Source organism: Erpetoichthys calabaricus, chromosome 8, assembly GCF_900747795.2.
Source record: "Erpetoichthys calabaricus chromosome 8, fErpCal1.3, whole genome shotgun sequence".
Classification (NCBI taxonomy): domain Eukaryota; kingdom Metazoa; phylum Chordata; class Cladistia; order Polypteriformes; family Polypteridae; genus Erpetoichthys; species Erpetoichthys calabaricus.
In genome coordinates, this window is record NC_041401.2 from 193,805,168 (window position 1) to 193,816,973 (window position 11,806).

An 11,806-nucleotide genomic window follows, 5' to 3' on the forward strand; every position below is an offset into this window, starting at 1 on the left:
ATAGCAAGTCAAACATTTCATTTTGGGAACTGGGAACGTGAATGAATACTTAATTGTCACTTTGCTTTGGCAGGGAGGCAGCACGTGAATGTCGCCGGAAGAAGAAAGAATATGTAAAATGTCTGGAAAATAGAGTGGCTGTACTGGAAAACCAGAACAAGACTCTGATTGAGGAACTAAAAGCACTTAAAGACCTTTATTGCCATAAATCTGATTAACTACCAGGACAATTTGCAGATATATACTGTATATAGACTAGCCTGGCATAAAAGAACCGGGCAAAAGACGTGTTTTCTAAATGTTGTTTTTTTATGCTGCAGACTGCCTATATGAGAAATATTGGATTATTCGTACATGTTACCTTTGGATCATGACATATATGAGATTTAAAATAACAACCGCCAAATCGACCCTTTTTTTTTAAGAACTCATCTCAAAATAGTGTTTCTTTTTCCTTCCACCTGAGAATATCCCTTTACAAGTGTGCATCATGTTGTAAAAGGACAAACGACTTCTTGACTGAATAGAACACGCAAGTCTTGGGAATTCTACTGCTACCTTTCACGGTTACCAAGTTGCCATTGGAGCCCATTGTGTAAAGAATTTTTCTTTTCTTTTTTTTTTTTTTTTTAATGGAGTCGGCGTACAAAACTGGACAGCAGAGAACTTTTTTGCCCTAGCACAATGTGAGCAGAGGTCCTTCATCTTTTCATTTCAAGTTATTATTTTTTTTATGTCTAGGTTACCTGTTAAATAGCTATGATATGACTGAAATAAATTACAGGTACTGTCTCTGTAGTTTATAAAGCCCTCAATAACATTCACCCCCATCCTCTTTATTTTAGAGTTTCCTTTGTGCAATTTGAACTGACGAAAAAAAAAAAAGGGGGGTTGAGGTGAAACGTTGTGGTCTGCCTGCGTTGTATGCCACTCTGCAAGAATGCATGTTGGTGCTCTTTTTTTTCCTATGTGAACATTTCTCCTATTCAAATCACGATAAAAAAAAATAATAATAATCAAGTATTATACATGTTGTCTTGCTATCCTGTCTTAGTGACCGGGTTAAGTAACATTTTGTTTATGTACATTACCTTAAAAAGGTATCATGTAAGCTGTATCACTTTTTTTTTTTTTTTCTCTGGGAACAAAGTGAGCCTCAATTTGTGTGGCATTTTTAAAAAAATAAACTCTGGGTTAATGAATTCTGTACACTCAAAGAGCCGTTGCAAAGAGGAGAGTTTTTTTTAAACATTTAATATGTATTTGCTGTTAGAAGTATGATTGATTCGGCAAGGCAACTCAATTGAGACGTCACCAGATATTTTTTTTATTTTTAGTTGACTTGAAAGGGCTCTTATTGTAATGAGTGGCATTTCTTGTGTGTGTGTGTGTGTGTGTGTGTGTGTGCGTCCTCTTGACTCAAAGTTAGACTCGTCTGCTAACACGTGCCACAAGAGTTTTCACTAAGCTTCTAGGAAGCCATTTTTTAATGGCAGAGACTGAACTGAACGTACAAAGAAAAGCAAATCACGTACATCTTAAATACCGAGATTTTATTTTATTTTTTTTTTTTTTCCAGTGGAATAAAGTGTATTTGAATGCATCCGGCATACAATCTCAGTAGACCTGTATTTTGTTCCAGTGTATTATGAAAATCATGTTAATCATGTTCTATTATATTATTATTACTTTTTCTGCTTCATTTGTGTATATCAGCTGGACCATAGTTTGTAGTGAAATATTACAATAGCGGTGTGAATCAGGAAAGCCCGTTCCTTGTAAACTGAATATGCCGAATTTTTATCTCTTGCCACTCAGTCCATGTGGTAGTTAACTGCATGTTCCTTACGGTTAACTTTACAGTAATTGTGTGTGCGTGTGTGTGTGTGTGTGTATTTTGTTTCTTGCCCCCATTTTGGTATTTTATGCCACAATGTATTATAAATTGTCCAAGGTTCAGTTTTTACATTGTGTTATTTTTGTTGTTTATTGTTTATTATTATTTTTTTTTTATATTTACCTTAGATGCATCTTAAAATTCTGTCAAACAGATAAGAAAATTTGTAATGGTTGTCTTACGGTTTTAAGATCACCGGGAGTCCTTTCCATCTATTTACCCTTGTGGCAGCTATTGAAAGTGGCTTTTAAGATCAAATATATCATCGAAACTCAAAGTTTCTGATAGCATTACGCTGAATTTCTATTCTGTGTTAGAAGATTTGTTTTATAATAAAAACCTTAAAAAAATCTACAAAACTACAGAATGAATCCTTTGAGAATTTTTTTTTTATATTGTGTTCTTTTTTTTCCCCCCTTTTTGTCTGCCCTACCTCGACGCAGTTTCAATTTGCACAATTTGTTTGCTGATTTTAGCCTGACTGCTCTTCCACTCTTCATACCCAATTAGCGGGCGGGCAGGCAGGCAGGCACTGCAGTGTGGTGTGGTGTGGTGGTTGAGGCTTTGGACTTCAAACCCAGAGGTTGTGGGTTCAAATTCCCTGAGCAAGTCACTTCACCTGCCTGGGCTCCAACTGGAAAACCAAAAGAAATGTCACCAGTTATATCATAAATATTGTAAGTCGCCTTGGATAAAGGAGTCAGCCAAATAAGTAAATGTTAATTAGCTACTTTGGGATGTATTGAGCGTTTATCATATACAGTCTGTCTGTGTTCACATGTTTCTTTTCTCCCACAGTTGAGTTACAAACAAACTGTTCATTTAAATTTACAGCCTGTGGACTGGCATTCTGTGCAGATGATGTTATTCTTTTCTACACCAGAGCCTACCAGCCTGGACGTACACAGCAGCATTCATTCATCCATTCGCTTTACTGCTGAGGGTCCATGTTGGATGAGGACGATAACCAAGTCTGTCCAATGCAGCTCCAGCGCAAAACAAAGATTGATGGACACTCCATGTGGAAATGCAATCTGCAACCTAAAGTAAGTCTGAGCAAACGACTTAACTGTAAAATAAAAGTTTCATTTGGCTGTAGATAATGGAGTACGTAAATGTTTAATGATGTTATGTCTTTTACTTGTAACACAACAGAATTAATGACTGGTGGGAGCCTACATGTATTTTAGTGTAACTTATATTTTACTGATTAAAATGTTAAGGAAATGCATTACTAAATTAGAAAATGTTTTCTCACTCTTACATTTATATGATATCTATCTATCTATTGTATAGTGCCTTTCACATCTATCTAGCATATAGTGCCTTTCATATCTATCTATCTATCTATCTATATAGCGCCTTTCATATCTATATCTATTATATGGTGCCTTTCACATCTATCTATTATATAGTGCCTTTCATATCTATCATATAGCGCCTCTCTAGCTATTTATTATATAGTGCCTTTTCACATCTATCTATTCTATAGTGCCTTTCATATCTATCTATCTATCATATAGTGCCTTTCATATCTGTGTATCTCTATATATAATCTTCATTTGGATCTTGATCTTTGTTTGTCTGCGAATGAATTAGAAGAAGAAGCACTAGATGGCAGTAGAGAGACAGCTAAAACATAGGCATTGCATTAAGAATCTCCTCCAGGCTTATAGTACTGAAGACTGTAGTACTCCAGTCACACCTCAAAACACAGACATTCAAACTAAACAAATTGTTGTGCTTTAAATTAACTAATCTTTATATATAATCTTCATTTGGATCTTGATCTTTGTTTGTCCGTGAATTCCACGCATGTGTAGACCACCTTCCAGTTTAGTACATTGTTGTTACTCATGGATGTCAACAATGTGCCGGAATAACGAAAGGGGTGGTGGACAGTGTTACGCTGGTTAGCTCCTGAGGCCTGGTTAGAGAATGAGATTGCCGAAGATAAAAGTTACGTGCCTACGTAACATATGAATGAAAGAAAGACAGTGGGTAAAATGAATGACAACATAACAGCATGTTCCGGAAATTATTATTGTTACGTTGTAGCCCGCGAGTGCTGCACGTCTCACAGTTGTACCCTGGCTTGCTCACATGTCAGTGAAGTGATCCCTATTTATGCTTTAAAAGAGCCTGGATACCTATGTGTCCCCCTTTAATAACCATTGCTCCGTGTATATTGCCTAACACTTTGGATTGCCACAAAGCAACCTGCGAGATTGGAGAAAGGTTGAGAAGAGATCGTGAGAGGAAACAACAGCTTCGTGAAAACGAGACGGACTGTGAACGGAGAGAAGCAGAAATGCTCCTCCACCACCACATAATTACTATTCGGACAGTGATTCCGAGTAGGCCGTTCCTATCAAATCAATGTCCAAGGGTTTTGTTTTGTAATTTTGTTTCCCTTATAAAAAATCATAATGCTGTGCGACGAAGGGCCCAGTTCACGACTGGCAGCTGCGTTTAAACAGGGAGCCCTTCACAGACAGCTTTAACACGCGCAACGTAGTTGGGTGCACATGGCTAGTCTATTATATAGTGCCTTTCACATCTATCTATCTATTATATAGTGCCTTTCATATCTATATCTATTATATGGTTCCTTTCACATCTATATCTATTATATAGTGCCTTTCATATCTATCTATCTATCTATCATATAGCGCCTCTCTAGCTGTTTATTATATAGTGCCTTTCACATCTATCTATTATATAGTGCCTTTCGTAACTATTATATAGTGCCTTTTATATCTATATCTACTATATGGTGCCTTTCACATCTATCTATCATATAGTGCCTTTCACATCTATCTATCATATAATGCCTTTCATATCTATCTATAGAGTGTGTGTGTGTGTATAGATATACTATGTAGTTACACAGCATAATCATAAACCACAATGCCTTGTATGCACACACACACATACTGTACATTTATAGGTTTAGGTAGACTTTATTATCCCAGAGGGAAATTTGTTTGCAGCAGGCAAGTGCAAAAACAGAAGCTGTTGTTCCAGAGATTCAATAGATAAACAAAGACACAACCTTTGATGACCAGTGTTATTTCATACACACACACACACACTCGAGATCAATACAAAGAAGAATAATTCCTTTCAATAGTGCAGAAAGTAATAACGCAGACTTTAACAAGTAGCAGCATCCCTACAAGTGATAGAATTAAAAATATGTGTAGCTCTAGGAATAAAAGAGTTCTTAACCCTGTTGCTCTTTACCTTTGGAAACCAAAATCTGCAGCCTGATGTCAACAGCTGGAATTTCAAGCAAAGAGGATGGCGACTGTCTGGCAGAAGTGAGTTGGCTTTCTTTCTAACCCGTTTTCAATATATGTCAGAGATAGACGTCTGCTGTGAACCAATAATTCTACTGCAGATACTTATAACGTTATTAAGATGATTTATATTCTTATTGCTGAGGTTGCCACACCAACAGATGAAAGCAAATGTAATAATGGATTCAATAAAGGACTTATAAAAAATGTGTCATTATGGTTTTGTCCACTGTAAAACAGCTGAGTTTCCTAAGAAAGAAAAGTCATGACTGCCCTTCTTTACAGATTTGTGCCTTGTTAAGATCAAAGTTCAGTGTGTATCAGTGATTGTTCCCAGATATTTGTATTCCTCTACCGTCTTCACTGCCTTCCCTTAAATTAAAGTTGAGACAGTGGGTGGGGGGGGGGGAAGCACCTGAAATCTAAAATCATATCTTTTGTCTTATGAAGTTGTAAATTAGAGTGATCACACCATTGTACAAAGTCATTGACAATAGGCCCATATGGCCGTCTTCCTTATCTTGTAGAAGACTTACACCGACAGAGTTGTCAGTAAATTTCAGGATGTGTCTATCCTTGTATGACCCCCTGCAGTCATTTGTGTACTGGATAAACGACAACCTTGTGGAGAGCCCACAGATACAACTGTTAGGGTATCAGAGAGACAGCCATTGACATTCACTCTTTGTGTTCTGTTTGTTAAAAAGTTCAGAATCCACCCCACCAAGTTAAGGGTCCAAACTGAATTGATCCATCAGTTTCTCAACTAAAATGTGGGTTTGATCCTTCCAGGTGCTCGTACAATACATTCAAAAGTGTTGCTGTGGTGTCCTGCACACCCCTCTTTCCTCGGTATGCAAAGTGATGAGGGTCCAGAAGAGCCTCAGTTTTGTTGAGTAGTTAGATAGATAGATAGATAGATAGATAGATAGATAGATAGATAGATAGATAGATAGATAGATAGATACTTTATTAATCCCATCCATCCATCCATCCATCCATTGTCTCCCACTTATCCGAGGTCGGGTCGCGGGGGCAGCAGCTTGAGCAGAGATGCCCAGACTTCCCTCTCCCCGGCCACTTCTTCTAGCTCTTCCGGGAGAATCCCAAGGCGTTCCCAGGCCAGTCGAGAGACATAGTCCCTCCAGCGTGTCCTGGGTCTTCCCCGGGGCCTCCTCCCGGTTGGACGTGCCTGGAACACCTCACCAGGGAGGCGTCCAGGAGGCATCCTGATCAGATGCCCGAGCCACCTCATCTGACTCCTCTCGATGCGGAGGTGCAGCGGCTCTACTCTGAGCCCCTCCTGGATGACTGAGCTTCTCACCCTATCTTTAAGGGAAAGCCCAGACACCCTGCGGAGGAAACTCATTTCAGCCGCTTGTATTCGCGATCTCGTTCTTTCGGTCACTACCCATAGCTCATGACCATAGGTGAGGGTAGGAACATAGATCGACTAGTAAATTGAGAGCTTCGCCTTGCGGCTCAGCTCCTTTTTCACCACGACAGACCGATGCAGCACCCGCATTACTGCGGATGCCGCACTGATCCGCCTGTCGATCTCACGCTCCATTCTTCCCTCACTCGTGAACAAGACCCCGAGATACTTGAACTCCTCCACTTGGGGCAGGATCTCGCTACCAACCCTGAGAGGGCACTCCACCCTTTTCCGGTTGAGGACCATGGTCTCGGATTTGGAGGTGCTGATTCTCATCCCAGCTGCTTCACACTCGGCTGCGAACCGATCCAGAGAGAGCTGAAGATCACGGCCTGATGAAGCAAACAGGACAACATCATCTGCAAAAAGCAGTGACCCAATCCTGAGCCCACCAAACCGGACCCCCTCAACACCCTGGCTGCGCCTAGAAATTCTGTCCATAAAAGTTATGAACAGAATCGGTGACAAAGGGCAGCCCTGGCGGAGTCCAACTCTCACTGGAAACGGGTTCGACTTACTGCCGGCAATGCGGACCAAGCTCTGGCACTGATCGTACAGGGACTGAACAGCCCTTATCAGGGGGGGCCGGTACCCCATACTCTCGGAGTACCCCCCACAGGATTCCCCGAGGGACACGGTCGAATGCCTTTTCTAAGTCCACAAAACACATGTAGACTGGTTGGGCAAACTCCCATGCACCCTCCAGGACCCTGCTAAGGGTATAGAGCTGGTCCACTGTTCCGCGACCAGGACGAAAACCACACTGTTCCTCCTGAATCCGAGGCTCGACTATCCGACGGACCCTCCTCTCCAGGACCCCTGAATAGACTTTTCCAGGGAGGCTGAGGAGTGTGATCCCTCTGTAGTTGGAACACACCCTCCGATCCCCCTTCTTAAAGAGGGGGACCACCACCCCGGTCTGCCAATCCAGAGTCACTGTCCCTGATGTCCATGCGATGTTGCAGAGGCGTGTCAGCCAAGACAGTCCTACAACATCCAGAGCCTTGAGGAACTCCGGGCGTATCTCATCCACCCCCGGGGCCCTGCCACCAAGGAGTTTTTTGACCACCTCGGTGACCTCAGTCCCAGAGATGGGGGAGCCCACCTCTGAGTCCCCAGGCTCTGCTTCCTCATTGGAAGGCATGTTAATGGGATTGAGGAGGTCTTTGAAGTATTCCCCCCACCGACCCACAACGTCCCGAGTCGAGGTCAGCAGCGCACCATCCCCACCATATACAGTGTTGACACTGCACTGCTTCCCCTTCCTGAGACGCCGGATGGTGGACCAGAATCTCCTCGAAGCCGTCCGAAAGTCGTTCTCCATGGCCTCCCCAAACTCCTCCCACGCCCGAGTTTTTGCCTCAGCAACCACCAAAGCCGCATTCCGCTTGGCCTGCCGGTACCTATCAGCTGCCTCCGGGGTCCCACAGGACAAAAGGGTCCTGTAGGACTCCTTCTTCAGCTTGACGGCATCCTTCACCGCCGGTGTCCACCAACGGGTTCGGGGATTGCCGCCACGACAGGCACCGACCACCTTACGCCCACAGCTCCGGTCAGCTGCCTCAACAATAGAGGCACGGAACATGGCCCATTCGGACTCAATGTCCCCCACCTCCCTCGGGATGTGGTCGAAGTTCTGCCGGAGGTGGGAGTTGAAGCTACTTCTGACAGGGGGCTCTGCCAGACGTTCCCAGCAGACCCTCACAACACGTTTGGGCCTACCACGCCTGACCGGCATCCTCCCCCACCATCGAAGCCAACTCACCACCAGGTGGTGATCAGTTGACAGCTCCGCCCCTCTCTTCACCCGAGTGTCCAACACATGTGGCCGCAAGTCCGACGACACGACCACAAAGTCGATCATCGAACTGAGGCCTAGGGTGTCCTGGTGCCAAGTACACATATGAACACCCCTATGCTTGAACATGGTGTTCGTTATGGACAATCCGTGACGAGCACAGAAGTCCAATAACAAAACACCACTCGGGTTCAGATCAGGGGGGCCATTCCTCCCAATCACGCCCTTCCAGGTCTCACTGTCATTGCCCACATGAGCATTGAAGTCTCCCAGCAGAACGAGGGAGTCCCCAGATGGTATGCCCTCTAGCACCCCCTCCAGGGACTCCAAAAAGTGTGGGTACTCCGAACTGCTGTTTGGTGCATACGCACAAACAACAGTTAGGACCCGTCCCTCCACCCGAAGGCGAAGGGAGGCTACCCTCTCGTCCACCGGGGTAAACCCCAATGTACAGGCTCCAAGTTGGGGGGCAATAAGTATACCCACACCTGCTCTGCGCCTCTCACCGGGGGCAACTCCAGAGTGGTAGAGAGTCCAGCCCCTCTCAAGGAGATTGGTTCCAGAGTCCAAGCTGTGCGTCGAGGTGAGCCCGACTATATCTAGCCGGAACCTCTCAACCTCGCACACTAGCTCAGGCTCCTTCCCCTTCAGAGAGGTGACATTCCACGTCCCAAGAGCCAGTTTCTGTAGCCGAGGATCGGACCGCCAAGGTCCCTGCCTTCGGCCACCACCCAACTCACACTGCACCCGACCTCCTTGGCCCCTCCCATAGGTGGTGAGCCCATGGGAAGGGGGACCCACGTTGTCTCTTCGGGCTGTGCCCGGCCGAGCCCCATGGGTGCAGGCCCGGCCACCAGGCGCTCGCCATCAAGCCCCACCTCCAGGCCTGGCTCCAGAGTGGGGCCCTGGTGACCCGCGTCCGGGCAAGGGAAAACGCCATCCAAAATGGTTTTTCTTCATAGGAGGTTTGTTTAACCGCTCTTTGTCTCATCCCTCACCTAGGACCAGTTTGCCTTGGGTGGCCCTACCAGGGGCATAAAGCCCCGGACAACAGAGCTCCTAGGATCATTGGGACACGCAAACCCCTCCACCACGATAAGGTGACGGTTAAAGGAGGGAGAGAAAAGCCAAGCAAAATGACACCTTTTATTGGCTAACTAAAAAGATTACAATATGGAAGCTTTCGAGGCAACTCAGGCCCCTACTTCAGGCAAGATGTAATACAGAAACTGGAGTTCCCTATGTTTATATACACACTCTAGGACAAGAAACAACATTGGTAAATCTTTAAATGAGAAATTTTAAATGTAAAAAATTAATAGATTCATTCAGGCTAGGGTTAATTTAACAAGAGAGAAAAGAACAATGTATTGTCAAGATCTCTAGATAAGATAACTGTCCAAAATTCACAAAAGTTGTCCCTTAATTCACTTTTCAAAGGATTTCATGTCATGAGAAGTTAATGCCACTGGTCTAAAGTCACTTACAGTAATATATTGGGGTGTGCAGTTTTTGCCAGCGGAGTAACAGTGACCCGTTTCCATAGGCTGGGCACGTGCTGTAAATTGAAGGACATTTCAAGTGTGGAGTGGAATACTGGAGAGAGCTGCTCTGCACAGTAATGAGGCCCACAGCCACTTATTCCATCTGGACCCAAGCTTTTTTTTTATATTTGTTTGTTTAAGGACCTTACTCCTATTTTATTTGAATACTTTGAAAATGGGAGCTGTGCTACTGTATATAAATAAAGTAAAATGTATTATTATTTAGTCAAGTACTTACCTTACCATGCAATTGCCATACTTGTCCAGCATTTGGTTGACAATGACAGACATAGCCTCACTCCATAGAAATCAGTGTCAAGGAACGTTCTGTACATCACCATTCTTTACAGATTGCTTCCAATGCAAGTGTTTTTCTTAAAGTACTGAAAAGATGGAAAAAATGCGCTGCACGGTGGATGGTCCACCCATAGAAAGTATCATAACAGCTGTATCCAGCGTTAGCTCCCTTCATGGAATGAGTTCTTTTGTAATTGCGGCATGTTACACAACCCGAATCTATATAGATATAATATAAAAAGGCGTTACCCCTCCCTTAGTGATACGGCAGTAAGAAATCACATAGGAGATATAACTTAGCTTTGTTTAATGACAGCTTACGCTGCATAACAGATGAAGGAAGCCATGACAAGAACCCATTTCAGGAGTGGGGGCCCGATGTGTAGAGTCTGCCATTTTCGCCGTTGCAGTGGAAAGATTTTCGGGATCGGATGACATTATCTCCCATCCATCCATCGGCTTCAAAGGTGTGCCAGGCAATGTTCCAAGGCTTTATACTCTTTCTCCATGTGCAGGCCACCACTTGGGTGAATCATGCCATTCCAACAAGGCAAGAGAGGATACAGTTTTATGCTGACTTTGACAGACAGAAATAGTATACAAGTCCTCAGTCTGACTGCCTGTTTCCCTGTTGTCCCTAACTGTCTTGTCTTATAATGCTTGCCTAGCAGTTCTTATATGGTGAACCCCTGTGCTAAATCTGGCTTTGTGTCAACTGTACATATGAGTAGATAGAGGCGATTTATAAGATATATTTGCACAGAGCACAGTGACACATTAAACTTATGCTTATTACAACAGCTGGAGAGTGGCGCTCACAGTGTGTGGTACAGTGTACGGTGATTCATCTCTACCACTTGCCAATGAATTTCATCTGGGCTTTTGCTCATGGCACACAACTCAGATCATACAGTATCAAAAGTTTTAGTTTAGTGTTAATGTTTGCAGTGCAGAATCTATTGGAATGTATTTTGTAATGCATGTTGTAATAAAATGGACTGCATTTATTATTCCAACAGGTGGCACATCACACCGATTTGTAGCAATGAAATACATATGTATCTGTTATATGCCATTTGGTATGGTATTCGTAAAAGCAGTGTTAATGTTTGTGATATGCCATCTGTTAGAATGACAAACGCTATGCATTTTATTACTAAACACTAGCTGTGCTACCTGACTAAGACAGATTGAAATCGTAGTAATTAATGCAGACCTCAGTGTGAACTTTTGCAGTACAACATGCAGTGCTTATCTCTCTGTTATATGTCTTTTGGTATGGGATTCGTATAAAGAGTGTTAAATGTTTGTGATGTGCCATCTGTTAGAATGACCAATGCAATGCATTTTATTGCTACAAATGTTTGTGAGGTGCCATCTGTTGGAGGGACAGAGACATGGCAACTGGATGGACATACAGATGCACAGACACTTACCCTGCATGAGACCTGCTAAAGCCTTTCAAGTTAATCCAGACTGAATTCACTTTAAATCTGAAATGTGTAATTGACTTGTTTAAATAAATTTGGCACA

At 43.3% G+C, this 11,806-nt stretch overlaps 1 protein-coding gene across 1 annotated transcript in view; it reads left to right on the top strand.

Moving 5' to 3' along the window:
- creb1b (cAMP responsive element binding protein 1b) overlaps window positions 1-2,264 on the top strand; it is a 54,687-nt gene extending 52,423 nt beyond the window's left edge. Inside the window, exon 8 of the mRNA XM_028808033.2 lies at window positions 74-2,264. Within this exon, the coding sequence (XP_028663866.1) occupies window positions 74-218 (145 nt within the window). The 3' untranslated portion in view covers window positions 219-2,264. The remainder of the gene's footprint in view (window positions 1-73) is intronic.
- The last annotated feature ends 9,542 nt before the right edge of the window (window positions 2,265-11,806 follow it).